The 23,462-nt window shown below is 42.3% G+C and overlaps 1 protein-coding gene across 10 annotated transcripts in view; it reads left to right on the top strand.

Moving 5' to 3' along the window:
- The window catches only part of BIRC6 (baculoviral IAP repeat containing 6), a 262,531-nt gene that overhangs the window by 151,354 nt on the left and 87,715 nt on the right, over window positions 1–23,462 (top strand). For 7 of the 10 annotated variants that reach the window (XM_083176119.1, XM_083176125.1, XM_083176124.1 and 4 more), the window contains exons 58-62: window positions 2,371–2,406; window positions 6,847–6,978; window positions 14,630–14,794; window positions 15,445–15,618; window positions 22,312–22,508. In XM_083176119.1, the coding sequence (XP_083032245.1) occupies window positions 2,371–2,406; window positions 6,847–6,978; window positions 14,630–14,794; window positions 15,445–15,618; window positions 22,312–22,508 (704 nt within the window). The remainder of the gene's footprint in view (window positions 1–2,370; window positions 2,407–6,846; window positions 6,979–14,629; window positions 14,795–15,444; window positions 15,619–22,311; window positions 22,509–23,462) is intronic. The other 3 variants (XM_083176127.1, XM_083176126.1, XM_083176123.1) reach the window with 1 other exon arrangement.

Here is a 23,462-nt window from a genome sequence, read left to right as displayed (position 1 = left end):
TTGTTAAAAGGGGCTATGCCCTGACTTTACTGGAGTTTCCTCTTGGACTGTATTTTCACCACAGTCCACATCTAAGCCCGTACAAGACTGGTACTTTGCAAGGATGCGTGAAGTCCCTACTGGACTCCGACATTAAATATCCTATGTCATTACATCCATGAAAAAATGATTTTTCTTTCCTCCAGCCTTGTGTTTTCTCGGTAATGGGACACTTGAGGGCCATCTTGAAAACTCAGGCCCAGAGATGTTTTCTTACTTGGGACATGATAGTCTCCTTTCAGCCCTTAGTTTAGTCTTGATAAATGTCTACATCTCAGAGTTCTCAACATAACTCTCCACCTTCAACATAGTTTACAGGACCTACCAGTTGGAACTTTTGACTAGGTGGATAGAATCTCACAATCACACAATCATGTTAGGTCCCAGTTGTCTCTCCCTCCTGTGGTCACTTAAAACATCTCAAGACAAATCACATCCATTCGTCATTCAGGAATAAAACTGCCTTACAACAGATTCCAAACTCGAGGAATGGTTTCGGTCACTCTCAAAGCAACCTTTTGGGTTGTTGGACAGCAGTCACAGCTAACAGTTAACATCTTGGAACTCTAGGGGATTTACAAGGCCTTGAGTCAGACACCTACTCTAGGGTCATCCGGTCAATATAAACTCTGACAATGTCACTCTTTAGTCAATCAACGAGGTGGCACATGGAGCCCCCAAGCCATTATTGAAGAGTCATGGGTTTGTGGAATGGTTCCTAAAGCCTTGTTAGCAGTCTACTTTCCAGGGACAATTGTGGGGCAGACTACTTGATGTGGAAATCCATTTTTGTTCTAGTTGTATTTTCGGACCTTCAAGTCTGAGACATTTCACCTGGAACAGGCTGTCCTTTGGCATACTGTACGTGGCTTCAGTTTTTGGTTCTCTTGCTCCATTAACCCTCCTTTTTGTATGTGTGTTTTGTGTCTGGTTTTGTTTTGCCCTGTGCAAGTAGTTTAATTTAGCAGTAGTAGAGGAGGAGCCTGAGCTGTCTCCAAAGTAAACTTAGTGTCCTGTCTTTTCCAGCACCAGCTATACCCATGATATCTCAAAAGTTTTTTCTCCATGGCTCAGAGAAACTGTTAGTTTATGTACCTTACACTAAAGAATTCTCCTGAAGTCTGAAATCCACATAACCATGTTTCGTTATATGCTTAGATGGGACAAGTATACATGGAACTACATGTTCGCTTCTAAAAGTGGCATTCATCATGAAGAAAGATATACAGTTATTACCAGCACTCTTGTGGTTCAGACGAAGGACACTGCTTCCACAGAGCGCCTATTGGCATGCCAAATATGTTTGTATTGGTTGCTGAAGAGGATTCTTTTCCCGACACACAGATTTGTAGGCCTTGAAAAAGAAAAAAACCCGGATAGAAAAACATTTTCAGGAACATTCTGTAGAACTCTGTCGATGCATCCATCTGTTTCCTGTCTAATTAAAAAAAAAAAAATGAATTAAGGTCACTTAATTCTTTTTCTTTGACCTATTGTTACATAAACTGTTCCAAACTTTACTTTTGAATTCCAATTCCACATGTGACTAGATGACTTTGAAATAATTATTGTTTGCTGCTTTTTAATGGAAATAATGCTAATTGTAGAAATGTTGCAGCATGGCAGGTTTGGCTGCTAAGTTTGTGTCAGGTGGTATGATCTATATTTGCATGTATTTATAAATCCAAAAGATTTGGACAGATCTTAACGAGATGTTGGTTGGCATTTACGATCTTCTAAGATGCTAACACTGCATTTAAAAGCCAAGTAAGACTCTGCCACATTGCATTACATTGTCAGCTCACAGCCAACCCTGGCATGGCTTCTTCGCCAAGGTATGTCCTGTAGCTACATATTTATTGAGTCAAGGCTAGAGACACAGGGTTTAGCCTTCTTGTGTCCACATAAATGCAGCCCTTTGTTCAAGCAAATGGCAGTAGAGAAAGAGTATCCATTTGTAAGTTATCTTAAGTAAATAAAAAAATGGTGCTGTTCTTATAGGACATAATCTTTTTTCAGACATATTATACACATGAAGTGTGCATTGCTTTTTCTGCAGATCTATATTTTATATATGTGGAAAAATAGAGTAGGACATTTTTCATCTATATCCACACAGATATGAGACACACACACACACACACACACACACACACACACACACACACACACAGTGGTGGTTGGGGAGTGGTTTTTTATTGTAATTAATGTCGGATAAATTGCTTAAAGTTTTATTACAGTAATGTCTTGACCTATATGAACCCAGTTTGATCCTCACTGTCTGTTGGTCCTATGACCTTGATTAAGTCATTTTGTTTTCTTGTGCCTTAGGCAGTAAAATTGAATTTGAAAGCTGGGATTCACAAAGTAAGTGATTTGAAATAAAGCTTTCCGTAAAATGTCAATAGCAGTAGGAAAACTATTAGTAAACATAACGTAAATGACCTTGGTCCCAGTTTTAGAACGCAACATTTAGTGTTTAAAGATCCTACCTTTTTTGCACAATAGAAGTGTGTTTAGTTCAATTATTCTCTGTTTTCCTTACTATATTTTATTCAGCCAAAACGCTCTCATGCTGTCCTACAGATTGGCAAAGTGACTTCTTTTGGTCATTATTTATCGTCATTCTTGTCTAACGATGGACAATTAAATGGATGAAAGTCAAGTGTTTTGAATTTGTTATTGCATTATACAAGAAATGGAAATACATTCAGAAATAGCTGTATTTGACCTCTGAGTCATGTCCATGAAAATGTCACAGATAAAACAAAGTGCTCTTTAGTGAGTAAAAAAATCTGTTTGGAAAAGCATGATTATTTTCCCAAAATACATAAAATGTTTCCAAAGTCAAGGACAGTGCGTTCATAGACAAGTGCACTCCGTGCAGCAAGTTTGTGTATGTATATGTGTATATATCTATAGCTATAGATATATACATAATATATATAGTAAAGTGATTTAGCATCGCTGAGGTACAGTGGTATCGCAAGTAATCATTCTTGAATTGATAAATCCTTTTAAAGTACTTGAATAATGAAATATTTTCTTTCTTCCACTTAGTTCTATTCCGGTTAAGTAAATTGCTGCTTTAATGCTGGGATTTGAAACCCTAAATGCTAAATTCTTCATAACTGCTACTGTAGTTCTTGTTCTACTTAGCCCCAATAACTGTCTTGTGTTTATGTATGCTGTACTCTATGTATGTACAGTACAGTATATGTATGTGTGTGTGTGTGTGTGTGTGTGTGTGTGTGTGTGTGTGTATATATATATAAAATGTCCTGTCTAAGATATGATGGAATTTGTTTAAACTGTTGCTGTATGTGGATGACCATTTGTAAATATTTTCTAGTGTTCCTTTCCTCTTGCCTGTATATGATGCTAGTAGGACCAAAGTACAATGTATGGATTTAAAAAGTCCTTGTAGGGCACATCAGCAATTTGCCAATTTTTAATTTACAGTATTCCAATAATAACCCTTAATAATGAACCATTTTTGGCTCTGGTTGGATTATTTATGAAGGCTTGATTCCTATCCCACTCAGATGTATTGTCAGATATAGGGATATTCAATTAGCCCCAATAATTTTTCTCCTGAAAAAATAAACGGGCTAATTATTTTTTTTTACAGATTATTCAACAACCAATTAAAACCCTTTGTTTTCAGAGAAAAACGTCCTGTTTTTGGCTGCTAGCACATGGGATCTAGGATAAATATCTGGATCACATGTTTTATTGCGGCTTGGAATTCTATTAAGCATAATCCCAAACAGTGCCGGCATCAGGCCTATGGTGAATCAAATTGCTGTGGTAAACTACCAAAGCTTATTGAATGCGCCCAGTAATCTCTTATAGGATTTTTACCTAATATATATAAAATTATAATACAATTTCAAACAATATGAATAAGATACAAAAAAAAAACCTGACATAAAAAAAATTTGTGATGCAAAGATACAATACACTTTGGGTAGTACTTCCCAACCATCACATGCGTATGGGGTCTGAACTTGTGGTAGTAACTCCTTTTATGTGAATCCCTGTAGAACCTTCTGTAGTAAAGTGTTGAATTTCAACTAAACACAAAGATTCATGTTGATCCATGATGTAACTTTCATATATATTTTTTTTCCAATTAATTGAATATGCAATGTATAAGGGCCCATTGCATTCACAATGGGCAGTTTAAGAAATGTTCTGTTTAGAAGTCCTTTATTCAGAAACGACTTTTTTTTCTTTTTCTGACATACTTCTGATTTTGCTTTTTTATTAAATTACCTTTTTTGGTTATTCAAAAATACCTATTTCCTTAATGATGGCACTGATTCTCCAGGTCATAAACCACAAATGACTACCTCTAGATACTCATTAGGAGGAGTAAATGTTTGCACAACTTTCTTAGGTTATTATTTTGTATTTTTCTTTTTCTTTTTTTTTTAATTAGTGTTTATTCAAGGATTTTTTAAAGATACAATGTATAGACAATTGGAGGGAGGGTAAACAAAAGAATAAACGGAGGTATTATGCACTAAACATAAAATTATCATATAAAAACAATGATTCTTGAGAACATTAGTAAAGTAAACTTGTGCTTTAAATATTTTTCATTCTCTTGAGATACCTTCAGAGCAAGCAATTACAAGTATAAGAAAAATCTAATAAGGTTAAGCATGAAGATCTTTAAAAATCAAATGTCATAGAAAGAAGGGCTTTATGATAGGCCAACCTATACTAAAGAGAAACTATACTAAAGAGAAATTCCATATTATAGTTGTCCAAGTTAGCCGCTGTAATAGCTGCCATAGAGGGGATTGTGTGGGATTTCCAGTGAGAAGCAATTTTGCATTTCAATGCGATGGTGATATGACAAATACGTTTGAGTGGGTTTTTCTAGATCAGGGATGTATCGTGGACATAGAACATAGGAGAGAAGGGAATGTCTACATTAGTGAGACATGAGATCAACCTATGTATTACTTTCCATAATGGAGCTATTTTGGGACAATCCCAAAACATGTGGAGCGGGGTGCCCCTCAATTCACATACCTTTCAACATAAGTCTGTAGTGTTGGGAAAACATGATTTAAGCGCATCGGAACGAAGTATCAGTGCTTATAGATCTTAATTGAGGTTTTTTTCTCTAATTTTTCATTTCATTCACATATTGAGTAGCAGGAGTTCACCCCTTTCAAGTCCAACGTCTAATTAGACTCAACAGCTGTAGCGCTAGTAGCCGATACACTGGTGAGCCACTTTAAAATAAGAACATTAGCATCGTTCAACATTCCATGTAGACCATTTTTTTATTTTAAAAAATTACAATTAATTTAAACATTTAAACCAGACTGTTATAAATTGCAAAAATGGGATGCTTTAAACAAAGTGGTACTTGTGTACTTTCATGGCTCCCATCGCATGCCATATGTAGTGGCATGCGATGGCATGCAATGTGATTTTCCCGTGGTTTTGTGCATTTTTTATAAAATCGCATGCGATCGCATTGCATGAGATCGCATGCGATCTCATGCGATGTCATTTTTCACAGAAATTATGGACATGAGTTGACATGTAAAATGCACCCTAAATGTCATTTTTCACACTGTACCACCCCCACTATCAACGCCAACCCGAAGTGTGGCGAGCGCAGCTGTACGCGTCCTACGACCTTTTCATACCCACACTATCCACGTCGGCGTGGAGTTGAGAGTAGAAAGTGTGGCGAGCGCAGCGAGCCCGAAGCGTGGTCACAGGTATCCGTGTCCCCTCGCGGGCTTCACAGGTATCCGTGTCCCCTCGCTGCGCTCGCCACACTTTCTATTGTAAACTCCACGCCGACGTGGATAGTGGGGGTATGAAAAGGTCGTAGGACGCTTACCGCGGGCTCGCTGCGCTCGCCACGCTTTGGGTTGGCGTTGATAGTGGGGGTGGTACAGTGTGAAAAATGACATTTGGGGTGCATTTTACATGATGTCAACTCATGTCCATAATTTCTGTGAAAAATGGCATCGCATGCGATTTTTCCCTGTACGATGCACATTGTGGGAGCCGTGAAAGTACACAAGTACCAACAAAGTTTTAAGATAGCATTATTTTTTTTTATTTTTTTTTATACTTTGCTGAAGTGTTTCAAATGTTAGGATGCAGGTAGAAGAGGGTTAAGCAATTTGGAGAAAAGGGTTAGTTGACTTACCCACCAGGTGTCCAGGTGTTTATTCTAGCACCCTTCACCTTTCAAAGCCTGTGCAGTTCCTCTTTCCTGCCTATTGTTGCTTTCTGGTTTGGTGCTTCTCGCAGAGTCTGGTATGTATCTCAGCACTGATATGCAGACCAAATTGTGCTAAAAGCACTCAAGCAGAGAGCGACACACAAGACAGAAAAGCACAGCAGAGGTTTCGAAAAAGATGCAAGAATGAACACTAGGTATCTGGATCCTGCCCATCATCATGCCGTCTTCTGACCACCGACATGTGAGCACCTGGATTCTATACCCAATTCCAAGGGAATTTACCCACAGGCATCAGTAGAAAGGTGGAAGACATCATTTTCTCTCAGAGCAGCTACAAACACTTTCAATCTTCATTTTACAATGGGAAACCAGCTGCCCTCACAAAGCTGTGAGGCAGCCAAGGAAACAAATAATAAAGTACACATCCAAATGAGTGGTTTCTACATTGTAGGTTAATGGTTATAAAAGTGTACAATAAGCTACCCATTTACAAATGTTTTTGTGAAGAATGCAAAACATGCATTTCATTTGTCACTTCAGGAAGTAGAGAAACATGGTAACATCCATTTCTTGTCTTATAGACACACCAAGTATTACTGCTAAGTTAATAAGTGAGCAGAAGGATGATAAAGAGAAAAAAAACCATGAGGAGAAGGAGAAAGTGAAAGCAGAAAATGGATTTCAGGATAATTACAGTGTGGTTGTTGCTTCAGGTAAATATGCGAACCATCTTGTCTTTTGCAGTTTTTTAAATGTAGTGCATCTGCTTCAGATCTGTGTTTAAGTGGAGTAATTTAGGCAATTTTGTATACAGAAACATTGTCCTCTAAAGTTGTGTTTCCCAAATCCAGGAGATGATTGCACTATGAGCTTATAACGTGGAAGCTCAACCTTTCCTCTAAGGCTAAACCCTATATGTTTTGATACCATCATTATGTTATACGTATAGATTTTTGGGTCAGACAAATGTTAACCTATCACACAATACAGTCAACATCTCCGCTCCAAGTTGAACAGACAGTGATTTACTGCTGCAGGGTAATCATGGTTATTCCCATAATTCTTCAGTTCTGAGCAGTGAATAGTAGTCTTCAGGATATTCTCACTAAAAATGTTTAGCATCTCCCTCTTCTGTACTTGCGTCCTACAGGACATTATTTAGGTTTTACTAAAGTTGCTAATGGCTGCAGATGAATAGTCTCTGTCGGTGCCAGCTGCCATCTAGCTCTCAAAGGCCCTCATTCAACATCTGCAGTGGTGGAGACTGCTGGCTCTGCAGTCTTGCAGTATGAAGTGAGGAGTCTAAGACCTCTACAACCCAGGGATTCCCTGGAGACTGCAGGTCAAGGGGGGGGGGGGGCAGGGGCAGTTTCAGTAGTAGCATCCTGCACTATTCACAATACAGTACAAGTCATCCAGAACAAAGTACCATCATCCAGAACAATGGCTGCTGTAATTGGCCTTGATAAGTTCTGCATAGCCTGGGCAGCTTGGCTCCTCCTCTGACTTATTTTTATTTTATATTTTTTAAGCTACACAGATAAAATTCTGAAGGCACTACCGGCAGGTCCTGCTTAGAAAGCAGCTAGGTCTACCTAGCTGCTTTCTACTCTACTTCCCTCCATTGTAGCTTGAGCAAGATTGTTAGTGTTTGTGTAGTGCAGGGGTGGGGAACCTCAGGCCCTGGGGCCGTATGCGGCCCCCGTAGCCGTCTGAGTGGCCCTCCCACCCACCAGGCAGCTTTGCCGGGAGTCAAGTAAAGGGGAATTCTTGCGAGAGGTCGGTAGTTCTCGCAAGTTTCCTCTTAATAAACAGCAACTGGAGACTGTCAGTCCTATTCAGCGGCAGCCTCCGAAGCGTGGGGCGGCTGCAGCAGGACAATTTGTAAGAGACATTTTTACATATGGCCCCCGAAGGATTTTTTCCCCATACAAACGGCCCTTGGCACAAAAAAGGTTCCCCACCCCTGGTGTAGTGTAACAAGTCAGTAGAGCACAGTATATTGATATGCCCATGAAGCTCGCCATTTATCCCCTTTGTGTGCTCAGCTAAGAGGCAACGATTTTCTTTCTTCCCAAGAAAAACTAGTTTTGCCACATTGGGCTTGATTCAAGTACCGATGTGCAGTACGCGTCTGCGACGTCAGATGTAGGTCAGCAGCAGATCGTCAGTAGTCGATAGTCAGCTGCTGTTTGGGGGCAGTGATGTGGCTGCATTGTAATGGAGTGACTGGCCAGGAACTCTGCTGGAAGGTGGCTATTTCTTGGCCGCTTGGATCTGCTTTGTTGGTTTGTGTAATCACCATGCATTGATTGCGAAATCCCCAAACAATAGTGGGTCCCGGGACCCCTCACTTACAAAAATTGGGCTCCATCCTGACCTTTTCTGGGTCCCAAGGGAATAAATCCTCCCCTTCCCCCCCAGCATGGCACACACAGAAGCCGCCTCCTCTTCACCACATGGCATATACCCTAAACCGAGGACCACCCAAGCCTTTTCATAAACAAACATAGATTTGGGCATCCTTCACTGTGGCTATTGTGGGTTGGGGGAAATATCTATTGAACCATTTACATAAATACACACACATACTAGAAAAGACAATCTTGAAACAGGGACAGGGCACTCCAAAAGTTTAAGGCATGGCTTTGTGGGAAAGGAGCGTGGCCACATAATAGTACCAATTCACATTACACCACACAATAGGGCCATTTATACACAGTGTGCCAGCTAGAGCCATTTGGACACACTGTGCCAGGTTTAGGCACCTCATAATGGCCATTACACATTATGCCACACACCGTAATGCCCAATAAATATTATACCACACACCGTGATGCCTATTCTATATTATGCTACATAACTGCTGCTTACATTAATTGCTATGGCAGCCTCTTTCTCCCTCTCTCTCCCTCTTCCCGCATGGCACATATGCTAGCCGCCTCCTCCTCTCTCTCCCCCCCCCCCCCCCCCCCCCCACACACCACACGCGACACATACCTTAGGCAAGCTGCCCCCCTCTCCCAGACATTAGAAGCCCCGCACAGTGAGCCGGAGTGACTCCCACAGTGCATAGTAAGGAGCACAGCATTCCGAAACATGACACACCTACTATATACATGGTACATACATGAGCCTCGCATACATACAACATATGAGGCACACGCAGAAGACAGACCTGGGGGGGGGGGGGGTGAGGCTCAGCTGGCCCTCAGGCAGTGCCTCAGAGGCCTTTCCCTGAGGTTAGAAGTGAGCAGCAGCTCCTCTGTGTACACGGGGCTAAAACCGGCCAAGACAGGCCGGTTGTAAGACTACAGTGTGCAGGGAGAGCGCTCCCTGCCCCCAATCACTGTGGTGAACATCCTCCAGTAGCCGAGGAGGAACCAGGCAACCATTGCAGTGATTTGCTCACAGCTGCAGCAGAGAGCGTTCTCAGAGACCCTTTCCGTTTGAGAAACTGATTCCCCGATAGTACATTTAATGTAAAATACTTGCTGCGTTTTTTGCAATCCCTGCCCCCATGGGTCACGCAAATAATACAATATTACGTCCTAGGATGCAGCTTGATTCATTAATGCAAACATGAGGCTTGGCAACTACTGCAGCTTTAACATATTAGTGATTCTATGAGAGCAGCAGCAATAGCAACTCCAATCACATTTGAATCAGGCCCATTGTTTGGCAATGCTGTCGCAAAGTCTTGTTTCCTATCCCTGTAATAGAGACTTTTTACTGGCCGAGTTGCGGAATACACTTAGTTATACCTTTTATCTAGACCTAGACAGAACTTGATATTCTAGAAGACTGCTTTGGGGGTATATCCTAGGCAGGCTCTACAGTTTGTACAGATCCCATACAGTGTGGAGTCTAGCGAACTTGACAACTATTTTCTTTGTTATTGAAGACCTTGATAAGCGTATCCTGAAACAATCTTGATAAGAAGTCTCCAGTCACTCAAATTACACACACGTTATCTGTTGTCTAAGCCAATGAATAAATGGCGATCTCTATCTGGAGGCCTTATGTAGGGTACACACCACGACGACCCGCTCACGGTGACGCGGGGGGGCACGACCCGCTTATGATGTGCACCGTGAGCGGGTCCGATCAGATGGCGACCCGCACCCGGCTGTATGGTCGTTCTTCAGATCCTACCTGCAGCAGGTAGGATCTGAATAACGACCGACCCGCAGGCCCGCACATCGGATCGGAATCAGACCAGAACAGGGAAAAAAAGGGCTGGTACTTGTGAGTTATCTGGGCGTCCGATTTTTTGATTGTATGCCTTAAGTTAAGGCATACAATCAGATGCGATGCGATGCGATATCGCATCGCATCGCATGCGACCATCGGATGCGATGACCCGATTTTTCCATAGGAATCAATGTTAAAATGGACTGAGTCCATTTTAACATGGAATTCAATGGGAAAAAGGGGTCCTTTTCATACCCCTACTATCCAAGTGGGCATGGAGTTGGATATAAACCTGTGGCGAGCGTAGCGAGCCACCGAGCCCGAAGCGTGGCGAGCGAACGGTATTCCGTGTCCCCTCGCGGGGCTCGCTACGGTCGCCACGCTTCGGGCTCGGTGGCTCGCTACGCTCGCCACAGGTTTATATCCAACTCCATGCCCACTTGGATAGTAGGGGTATGAAAAGGACCCCTTTTTCCCATTGAATTCCATGTTAAAATGGACTCAGTCCATTTTAACATTGATTCCTATGGAAAAATCGGGTCATCGCATCGCATCCGATGGTCGCATGCGATGCGATGTCCCGATCCGACCCGATTTAAAAATCGGACGCCCGGATAACTCACAAGTACCAAAGGGCTTAATCTACCTACAATCTACATCCAATTGGTCGGAATTGGATCTAGATTGAGGGGATCGAGCCCTAGTCGTCCTGGTGTGTACCAGGCATAAGTACTGTAGTGTGATTGTCTAACAGGGGCTACACACAAGGAGATGTGCTGAGCGATACTAGAACACTCAGCAAGATCGCTCAGCACGCAGTGATGTCAGGGCTGAGCGATCTGTCAGGGCCAGTATTCTCCAGTGAGTACACTGGCCCTGGCTGATTAATATCCAGCATTAATTGCCGGGTGATTGCGATGTACGGGGCCACACATCACTATCGCAATGGCCCCAACACACGTAGCGATGTAGGGGCAATGTCTAAGAGATGTAGTGAGATTGCTTACAAACTGCCCCTAAATCGTTATGTGTAGGCCCCATAAGGCTATCACTATTACAAAGACTAATGGGGCCTACACATGTAGAGATTTCGCGGAGCGGCGCTAAATCATTTAGGTCGTTCAGCAAGATGACTTGGCACACAGCAATGTGTTTGCTATGTGTGCTGAGTGATCTGTAAGGGCCAGTGCTCTCCAGTGAGAACACTGACCCTGACCTATGATCTTACTAGATGTATCCAGCATGCTGGATCTAAATCACTGGACGATAGCACCGTGCATCACTGTTGCTATGGCTCCTACAAAGGGAGCGATGTAGGGGCATTTTCTAAGCCATGGGTCTTCAAACTGTGGCCCTCCCAGATGTTGTGAAACTACATGTTACAACATGCATTGCCACATTTTTTTCTTATAAGAGCATGCCAAAACTGTCAGGGCATGCTGGGACATGTAGTTCCACAACATCTGGAGGGCCACAGTTTGAAGACCCAATCTAAGCAATCTTGTCAAATTAAGTCGATCACTTAGAAATAGCCTTGAAATTGCTCCGTGTGTTGGCCCCATAACCTTAAGTCTGATTGCAATAATTGATCCTTAGTAATTACCCATTTTATCCCTTGCTTGAGAAAACAAGACTGTGTGGAATAGTGATCAGAACAGCTTATGAAGGGCACTGGGAGTTGTCTGACTGTCAAATCGAAGCCAAATATTTTCATCTGTGGTTCTGCTTGCCAACCACTCTGGTTCAAGTCGTGGGTGTTATTGATGACTATGAAATCCCTTAATTATTACAGTTGTAGTTGCTATTTAGTAAGATGATTAGCAGGGACTGGCCTACAAGTAAATGTGCCACATGTTCTCAAGCTTTTCACATTGCCGAAAGAGGCATGGGTCAAGATGATAGTCTTCTCTCCCTGTGGGGGACATTTTCGTGAAAAGGCAGTTGGCCAAGTAGACAGTCAAAACTTCTGTGTGAGGAACAGTCTGCCCACATGTTGGAAAATGCCCTGGTAGAATTCCCCTTCAACAGAATTCAGTATCTATGTTCTTCTTTAGATTACATTTTGTGCGGAAACATGGACCTGGAAACATATTTGCTCTCCTCAGAGCATGGGGATTTAATAGCTACCAGCAGATCCACGTTCTTGTTTTTTTTTTTTAATGAACGGAAGACTCTTCAATGAGCCCAAACTGGTTTCCAAATTAGATCATAATCAAAATATTGCTCATATAGAAATTATCTAGAGAGGAAGACTATTTTTTTGAAGTCAGTGGGGCATTGAAGGTCTGTCAACAGGGCTCTTGATGTAGAAAAATAAAATATTGCTTGAACTTCTGGTTCTAAATAATGATTACAAGATTGATTGGCTGGTGTCCAAACAGCCAGTTGCTTGATGAGTTATGGCTGTGATTAGTCACTCTTACATTGCGGTAGGAAAGCTTGCTTCTTACAATATAAAGGCTCATTCTAGCATATCTAAGCACCTATTAGACTGTTACACAAGTTGATTTTCCAGAGTCACTGCCTGAGAAGCCAAATGGTCTTAAGATCACAGATTTTGTTTTTCTTCAGTTTAGGGCGTAATGTGTTGTGTTTAGCGACTTGATCCATCTAGAATGGAGCAGCTTTGTGACCATGATCCAGTGACCACCAATAGGATTGTAAATGGATTTTTTTTCTCTTCTATTTTCTGTGGCTTCATTGGGGGACATTACACAGCCACCAACCCATTTATTAAGCTTTCATTTTCTTGCTTAATATTAAAAGCAAAATATTTTTCAGATGTTTCTCTATTTTTATTTATCGATTTTACAGGTGTGTATAGAGCAGGATTTGCATATGTAATGGAAAAGTGCAAATTCCCTGATGTGTTTTTCTTTGGCACATTGTTCATGAATTCACCCATTTTAAGCCATTGTGCTAATCTTCTGGACAATGAGACCTAGGGCGTGATTCAGAGATGGGCGCAGCTGACTATGCTCAAATCTTCTAATGCAGTAGGTAGCGCTTGTTGATGCCCCCTGCATGCTCCACTTATCCAAGTACTGCATACAAAGATTAAGCATCTGATCTCCATCTCAACTAGAACTGTTCTACCAGGGCCAGGAAGCCTGCATCCAAAGATGCAGTGCCCGATCTCAACACATCAACAAAGTGGTCCCCATTGTAGAAAATAACTCCAGTTCTCCCCCTCACAGTTTGGCACATGTTGTGGCTAATGGTAAATGCGCATGGTCACGCAGGACTGCAATCGATCACACTGCACATGTGCAGAATGGGTCCTGTGCGTGCTCAGACCCTTAAAAATTGGAGGGGTACTTAACCCACTGGGTTTAGTGACCTCTCTGAATCAAGTCCTTAGTATATTATCACAGATATATTGTTGATCTATACATTGACTTTGCACTACTGAATGCCATAATTGCAGACCCTTTCTGCACCGCCTTTGCACCTTTGTGAACCTGCCACTAATTCATATTCTGTCTATATGAAAATATGCTGCAGTTCTCACATTGATAGCAAATAGTATTTTATGAGAAGTTTTGGTACTTGTTTAGTTTCACGGCGGCAGCATGGCCGCCGGCTACTTCCGGGTTGTGCGCTCGGCAAACTATCTAAAATAAACTAACTTAACTCCATGCCAACGTGGATAGTTTATACCCCCACTATCCACGTTGGCATGAAGTTGATTTTAGATAGCGTAGCGAGCCACCGAGCCTGCAGCGGGACGCACAGCCATGCTGCCGCTGTGAAATTAAACAAGTATCGAAGTTTTCTATATTAATGACTTAAAAATGGCATGGTTGATCAACTAAGCAAGCAGAGGTAAATTGAGTACTTGTGAAAATTATTATTGTTTTCTTTGTCGCAGAGACCATTAGTTTTGTAGTAAAAAAAAGAAAACTCAAATAATTTACCAACTTTGCTAAGGAATGGACAGCCAACTCTGCTGAGCCAGTCAATACAGCCATACTGGTTTACTAGCAAGGTTCTAGCAATCTCCTAGTTATTAGTTTTGTAGTTTACAGATAATGGTATTATGTCTGTCTTGTTAATGTTATTTTAACCATGAGTTATTGCATCAAATATTTACACAAACATACAGCATCTGAGCTCACAAATACCGTGTTGTTCCCAACTTTATTGTACCCAATCTTCTTGTCCACCTAGGTTTGAAATCTCAATCAAAACGTGCTGTGTCCTCAACACCACCTCGTCCGCCATCTAGACGAGGGAGGGTAATGGCTGATAAAGTAGGATCTTCATCTGGTTTGGACTCTTCCAGCAAGACCATCAGCATTCCAGTGTTTCACCTTTCTCATAAATTGTTGCCAGGTAGTCTTGTGTCTTCATACTCTTATCCAAGAATAGGTAACACATTTGTTGTTGTTTAGTAATAGCATCATCAACTTCATAGGATGGCATATCTTAAGTTGAAACATCCAGTAACAACAGTTGAGCTGCTAAGCAGAAGCCACTCCAGCACATGGAACAAGACAACAGTACACTGTCTGTACATGCACCATTGTCTTGATCTCAATGGTTTTGGGTTTCTATGTTAAGAAGCCGCAGAAGTCTCAGATGCTCAGACGCAATGCCAAACATTGTCTGCCATAGCGTACAAAAAGCCATTGGTCTATGGTACAGCTGAGAAACATTCTCTGTTGTGCTACAGTATGTCGCTCATCACAATCTGGCAGTCTGATGGGTATATATAGCTATGGTTGATGCCATCAGCTATTCTTACCTGAAATGTGCCTGACCTCACTAATACTCTTGTGGCTGAATGGATATAAATTTCTGCAACCTCCTTCCACATTCTAAAAAAACAAGTAACTCCATATTAATATGACCTGTTCAACAAGCACTTATACTGTAGGTCTATGTCCAGTAAACATACTTTTGTCAGTGTAATCTGTGTGTTGTTCCCCCCCAGTTCAATTTGCCATACACTAAAAATGCAGTTTTTGTTCTTTCTTATACAGGTCAGCCCTTACCTCCTGAAATGACTCTTGCACAGCTCCTCACCCTGTTATATGAAAGGAAGCTTCCTCAAGGTTTCCGTTCTGTAGAGTTAACAGTTAAACTTGGTTCCAAGGTCATCTCCGATCCAAGCCTTTCTAAAACAGACTCTTTTAAGCGTCTACACACTGAAAAAGGTATGATTGTTTATTTATAAGTACACCAGTCATAATTCTCCTTGTCTTTTGCATGGCCATTCTGTAATATGCAGTCCTTTATATTATCCCCAATTGATGTACTCTCAAGTATCAGGATTTCTCTTAAAGATGATAAAATAAAAATGTATTTAAGCTTATGGACACAATGTTTGATGACAGTGGTATGTATTACTACTGTACCACAGCACAAGTCTTAGGTCCAATTCCCCTAAAGGAGGCAATTGTTAGACATCTCAAAAAAACTAATTTAGATCCAGACTGCATGACCAACTGCATACCGGAATGAAACCTTCCTTTTCTAGGATAGGTTATTGCAAAAGTGGTTGCAAATCAACCTGAAACCCACCTGACAACCCATAATATGTATGATCCATCCAATCAGGATTTAGGCGAACACCTAGCATTGAAACAGACCTTGTATATGTGCTAAATGATCTTCTGATGGCAAGAGACAGAGTATGCTGTTCAGTCTTAAGCTGCCCATACACGGCCCGATGCCGGGCTGTGCGTTCCTTGCTTTGAGGTGCGCGCTCCCGCGGCACCTCATCGCACAGTACAAAAAGTATGTGCTTGCACATACTTTTTGTACTTAGTTCTCATCACATTGCATCGCATTGCATTCACATGCAATGCAATGTGATGTGATCTGTGCTATTTAAGCCCACAACGCACGCCCATATCGGGCTGTGTATGGGCAGCTTTATTCCTTCTGGATCTCTCTGCAGCATTCAATACTGTGGACCATGAGCTTCTGATGAGCCTAAATAAATTCTGTGAACTGGATATCACAGTACTTAGCTGGCAGGTCACAGATTGTGTAATCTGTAGTATAGATGGGGCCGCTCTCATTAGATTGGCTCCCGGCAAAGCTATTGCCATTAGCGTCTGCCAGGAAGGGGGCACACGCCTGCGCCCTATTCTCTCGGAGGCCCTGCAGCCCTGTCCCCGTCTCCCTGCTGCCAAGCTGATTGAGACACTCACATGTCCCCGCCCCATCAGATACAGCGCTGTGGCGGGCTGGCTGAGAGGGTCACCGTCTGTGTACTTATCACGATCGGTGCCATGGCCATGTGGTGTCCCACAAGGTACTATACTATCCCCATGCTGTTTGCAGTGTACTTGCTGCCCCTACTATGATACAGAACTGTACTTGTCCTTCCGGGCACTGAGAACTTATAAACAGCCCTAAATGGCTGTCTAATGAACTAAAGGACTGGATGATAGCCAGTTGGCTGAGGTAGAACCCTGATAAAACGGGTCCTTATGATAGGGCCTCATCATCAAAGGGACAAGACTGCAGTATAGCCATCCAACTGGACTGACACATGGGGGTACAGAATTACAAAACTCTGATCCTATGCAGAATCTTGGTGTTGTACTGGATGGCGGCTTGACACTTAATATAAGATATCAACCACAATCAAATCCTCATTTTCTTCATCTGAGAAACATAGCAAGAATCAAACACTTAACACTTTGAGTGCCAACATCTGAGAGATGTGGGAAAATATCCGCAAAAAATTCTAGTGTTGCTCCAATCTGTAATATTCAAAGAAAAAATATATTGTGTATGGGGGGAAAAAATCCTATAAAGTAAACATCACAGGTCATTATGATAACTAAAAATGCTTGCTTGGCAATTTTCCCACTTGTTTTGACAAATTCACTTGGCACTTAAATTGTTTATTCCCTCTAATGCATTTGTATCCTCTCGATTAGATTGATGGGGTGTGGATCAGTTGGTTACCAGCAAGTTGTTATATAGTCATTAGGTCGACGTGAGTCTAGGGGGACGTGAGTCTAGGTCCAAGTGGATGGTAGGGCATGAAATTCTGCCTGTCTGCACATGTTGTGTCGACATGGACACCGAAACGTACCACCGTGTCCCTTTGCATGGCTCGCTGCTCTTGCCATGCTTCGGGCACTATTTTATTCTCCCACCACACCCTAGTTGATGGTAGGGCATGAAATACCGCCTGTCGGCTCAAAAAAAAAAGTGAACACCCCCCCCCCCCCCTGTCGACCTAATGACCCTGTCGACCTAATGACCCTGTCGACCTACTTGGTGGTGACCCAATGACCATATCCCATTCAACCAGCCATGTAGACACAACACCCATTCTCTACTCCTTCCACTTTCTGCCTATAAGATGCCAATTCGTCTTCAAGAATAACTTACTGAGTTTTTCAACACTACATGACCAAGGCCCATGGTACTATATCTGAAGCACCTTCTGATTCTATGCTGCCCCACCGATTACTGCCATTCATCTGCGGGTCGAGATTCTAGTCATGCGGCTCTGATGGAACTCACTTTATTTACAGTTTTATATAGCGCAGCAAATTCTTTTGGGCTTTACAATTGTAGACCGTTCTATAACAAACTGGGTAAAAACAGAAATGGAAGTAGGAAAGGTCTGCTGCAATCTTACAACTTCCCCTCACACTTCAAATGGCCCCCACTCTATAATCCTTCAAAAACAGACTCAAGATTTTCCTGTTTACTCAAGCATTTCTGTAATTCCCTTAAGTATCTCAATGTGCTCTGTAGTTTATGAAAAAGCTTTTCTGTACTTCATTGATCCTGTGCTGTATTATGTTCATTCTATCTGTTAAGCGCCTTGAATCCTATTAGAGAGCTATATAAATTAAAAAAAATTACTGCGGGTATGCATGGTCTCGATACTCACTCAATGGTTGTGAAGGTTTTCAACTCTGAGGAAAAAAACGAATCCATCTTGTGGTCTCTCCTCCAGCTGTTGCTGGAAGGCTCAGGCTGCTGGGAGATACAGTTCTCCCAGGCAGATGCTTCCTCTGGAGTGAAATACACTAAGACAAGGTCATACATACACACACACACACACACACACACACACACACACACACACACACACACACACACTCTACACTCGCAGCTGCAGAAGACACCCCCATGTAAGGTGAGTAATTGCAGTTTATTTGAGAAAATCCAATTGCTTGATTAGTCCTTTCTGGTTGTGCCATCTACGTGCCAGGGCAGGTCCCCTTTTTATTTTTAGTCCACTAAATGAATAGCAAAGATCAACACGTTTGGGGAAAAAAAAAACGCGCCACAGAGCTTTCAGAATTTACCACCCACAGTAGAATTAACCCCTTTCCCCCCAATGACTGCTCTGATGCATGTCATAATTGCAGAAATGGTTAGCACTGGCCTTCCTCCATAAAGGCCAGAGTGATCTTAATAAAATTGCCTTCTGCCACCTTTGTTGACCCTCATACTGTAAATATGTTTTTAGAAATATTGCATATATTTATACTACTTTCAGACCGCAAACCCGTGTCAAACCCTGCATTTTGAACACGGGTTTGTCCTTGTGAAGAGCCGTGTAGGACTCTTGAAACACCCCTTTCACACTGCACTTCAACCCGGGTTTTCTTAGGATTGGTGCTTACACACTGAACCCGTGTCCGGCCTGCAAAACCTGTGTGTGTCATTAAAAATTGACTTTTTTTCTGGCTCACAATAATGATGTCACAAAGGAAATAAAAGTGAGGGGCGGAGATTGTTCACAGCATTGCCAATACCATTGCAATATTTTTGTAGACCACAGCGTCCTTTACGGTTCCGGTGATCTGTCTGCGGATCTCCTAGTCACCCCTAATGTTGAGCAATTCCCTCACCTCCTCATCTGTCCAGAGAGAGGACATATTGCTGTAAAGCAGGCTGTAGAAGTGTGGAATACACACTAGATTGCAGGCTGTAGAAGTGTGGAATACACACTGGACAAGTGTGTATTGCAGGCTGTACCAGTGTGGAGCAATAGGCTTCCAAAGTGTGGATTGCAGGCTGAAGAAGTGTGGAGCGCAGGCTGGGATGGTGCCTGTGTCCTGTGGTCCGCAGCTCCAGCGTGCTGCTTGTTGGTTTCCGGGGTCAGACTGCTGACCTCACAGGAATCCACCAATAGCGGCATTTCAGAAACAGTAGCGTCGGATGACACGTGTCGGGGCCTTTCTGACCGCACACAAACACGTGTTAGAGCCGTGTTCAACCCTGGTAAAGACCAGGGTTGAAAAGCCGTGTTGCTCAACATGGGTTTTCTGAGTGTGGCGCTTTCATACCGCACCTTCACCCGTGTTTAAGCCCCGCGAACAGGGCAATAACCCGTGTTCACAGTGCGGTCTGAAAGTGGTATTACTTAGCAACTTGCTCTTTCTAACAATGCAGAATATTTATCTTTTACTAACCTAATTGGCAACAAAGTAAACTTGAAGGTTATTTAGTTCAAGAGCATCAGATTAAATATAGTAGTTATAGTAACAGTAGATCAATTTGAAATGCAATTGCATCCAGAGGCTATTGCTTCTTTGTTTTGTTGTGTTTTTGTTAGTCAGATTTCCTGCAATTTAAATTTGGGAGGGATCTATACTTCTTAAGCTGGGTATACACGGATAGATTTGAAGCCCGATGTGGGCGTTCCCGATCGATGGGAACGACCAATCGTTCAAATCCTTCCGTGCATCGTTAACGATGCGCGTACCCGTGAATCGTTAACGATGGTCTATGATCTTTCCTGCATGCAGGAAGATCATAGACAAATCTTTTGTCAAGTGTATCCAATCGTTCCGTGTGTAAGCACGATGAACGATTTGATACACTCGTTAACGATGTCGGAACGCTTCCGACATCGTTCCGTGTGTACCCACCTTTAGACTCCTCCAGTGGTCTATCAGTTACTATACAGCTTCTGAAGGATTTGTACCAGCTACTATGCAGCATTATGGAAGCCTAATACTTTAGTACGGCGAATCATATGTTAAAATATTTGCTTCTGTTTTTGTATATGGACAAACATTTTAGTAGGTAAATATTTACAGACATTGGATACTTGGATGGGATTTAGAAATGTACGTCCAGGTTGTGCTTGATTCTGATTAAAGTATTTGCATTGGTATCACTTTCATCTTTGGATCTGGAAATAGCCCATATTATTTCCAGTTCCCTACCCAGACTGTGTTATATAATTTACTAGAATTATTTTTAATAATAATAATGTGACCCTTTTGCATTAAAGCTATTATTTAATTATAATGTCCTACAAATGTTTCTCAGTGCTGTACAAAGGGCAAACAATAGAACAGCACAAAACTTGACATTACAGTAAATAACAAAAATAGAGTACCGTTAACAAAGCGCACCACAATTCAATACACAATACAGCTTAGATGTAAGTAATGAGGAAGTAATCAACGTACTACTAAGGGCTAGTGGCCATCTGGAGAGTATGCAGACAAGGATTGTCGCTGAGTAGGGAGAACTGTAAGTGAAATGTGAAGAAAAGAGGGCTTTTTATTAATTTATTAAGTTTCTTATATAGTGCACGCATTTTCCGCAGCGCTTTACAGAGAATATTTAAACACTCACATCAGTCCCTGCCCCAGTGAAGCTTATAATCTATATTCCCTACCACATGTACACGCACACACATTCATTCTAGGATTAAATAACCTACAGTATATTTTTGGATTGTGGGAGGAAACCGGAGTTAGGGCTATGGAGGGAATCAAACCCATTACACCATCCGTACTGCCCTGCCGTATGGCTTTGACAACAGGATGGAAGAGGGCCCTGCTCATAGGAGACAACAATCTAATGGGAATGGGCAACAGATAGGTTACATGAGGTGCAGCAAGTGGAAGGTGGCTTGATAGCAGGATGTAAGCAAGCAGAGATGGTCAAGGCATTAGGCAGGTGGTTGGAGGAGCAGCTTCAGGACTAGATTATGCCGCAAAAGGGTACGCTTTGATGGGTGACTTTTCAGTCCCCGTTTGAGTGGAGTGCGTTCCACTGAAGGGGTACAGTGTGGGCAAAACCCTGAACACACTCTGTATGTGAAGCAGTGATCAGGGTAGAAGAGAGACTACGGTCATTGGCCGACCATAATAGGTGGGAGGGAGTATGAATGCATATGAGGTTGGAGATATATGGAGCATATAAATCCCATTTCAAACGTTCTTTTAATTAACATTGTGTGAAGTTTAAATCTCCTTTCTGTTCCATTGATAACTTTTACTATGACCAGACCAAAAGTCTTTTTTGAAGTTAAGGTGATTAGTTATACTACTTTCAGACCGCAAATGCCGTGTCGCACACGGGATTAGGACACGGGTCCCATCCCCAGAGCAACACGGCAATGCGGTCTGAAAGTTCCGCACACCGACACGGCATATTGCCGAGTCGGTGACGTCACATGGGGCGGTGCTGGGCTGCGGCGCGTCATCGGGGGCTCGGGAGGAGGCAGTACTTGGAGCTGACAGTGCTGCCTCCTCCATACTGTGAACAGGACACGGGTCGCTCGACCCAGGCACCCGTTCACACCGCAGTTGACACGGGTCATAGCCGTGTTCAACCCTGGTCATTACCAGGGTTGAATAGCCGTGTTGCTCGACCCGTGGTGCCCTTTTCAGACCGCACCGTGACCCGTGTTTAGGCCCCGCGAACACGGCAATATGCCGTGTTCGGAGTGCGGTCTGAAAGCGGTATAACACAACCAGTTAACAATTTGTCTTCTCTTTATGAATATGTAAGTTGTCAATTAGGATGGCTAATCAACAGGTTTTTTTTTATTTTTTATGTGTTTCAGATTATTGTATATTTGTGTTAATGGATTATTATTATTTTTTTATTAATCAAAGAACATGGGGATATGCTGAGCTCCTGCCCTGAAGATGAAATGATAAGCCCTGGAGATGAATGCATGGAATCCATTTTGGATGATTCTTTCCTGGAAACTTGTCCAATTCAGTCACCATTACAGGTGTTTGCAGGAATGGGTGGACTGGCCCTCATTGCGGAGCGACTTCCTATGCTTTACCCAGATGTCATTCAGCAAGTAAGACTCCTCTCAGCATTATTACGAATGTATGTGAAATACTAGTGAGTGACAGACCTTTTTCCCATTGTAGTAAGTGTGCATGGAAGCAGGATTTCTGCTTTGTGGTGGTGTGCTTGGTGACACCATTGAGGACTTTTTAAGTTGTCACAAGCAGGGCCGTCCTGTGCTTTTCCTTCTCTCCTTTATACCATCATCTACTTCCAAATGCCTAAAACAGCAACCTCTCTAAGAAGTGAAGGATTTCTATTGAGGGTTAATGGGAAATTCCAATGGCCCCTTACAGTTGTTGAGAAGAGCAAAGGGCAACCCTAAAGTATGGTGTAGATACAAGCACCTCTGTTGGATTGTTCAAGTTGAACTTTGTAATGCTTTCACCCTGCTCATCCCATCTACTATACTAATTCAGACATTATTTAATGTGCATCAAAGATTTTTACTTATTGGTTTGTATGGACATGAAAATGCCATTGTTGACTGAGGTATATGTGTAATGCTGGCCACACATCAGACCAACTTTCCTCCAACCATCCAACTAGTTGGTTGGTTGGTTGGACTGAAAATCTGGAACTGTATGGGGCATACACACCCGCAGATGGGTAAAATCCAATACAAGTCACAATAAAGTGACGGAGTGTATACCAGAATTTGGGTACACCGCAAATTTAGTAAAATCAACGGTGACATACTAGCCGAAGATATCTGTTTTAATTGATGGTATGTATGCCAAATTGCTGGATACTCTGTAAATCTGCGGGTTTGATTGCCTCGCACCAATCCAATATCCCAGCGTATCTTGCAGATATTTGATGGTATGTATGACAGATCGCTGGATACTCTTTAAACCTGCGGGTTTGACTGCCTCACATTGACCCAATATCCCAGCGTATCTTACAGATACTTGACAAAGCAAGAATACGCAGGAACTGTTCGATAAAACGAGATATTAAGTCT

Source organism: Crinia signifera, chromosome 3 (assembly GCF_055691185.1).
Source record: "Crinia signifera chromosome 3, ASM5569118v1, whole genome shotgun sequence".
In the NCBI taxonomy this organism is placed as follows: domain Eukaryota; kingdom Metazoa; phylum Chordata; class Amphibia; order Anura; family Myobatrachidae; genus Crinia; species Crinia signifera.
The sequence above is the reverse complement of the archived record's forward strand: the minus strand, read 5'-3'. Positions and strand labels throughout refer to the sequence as shown.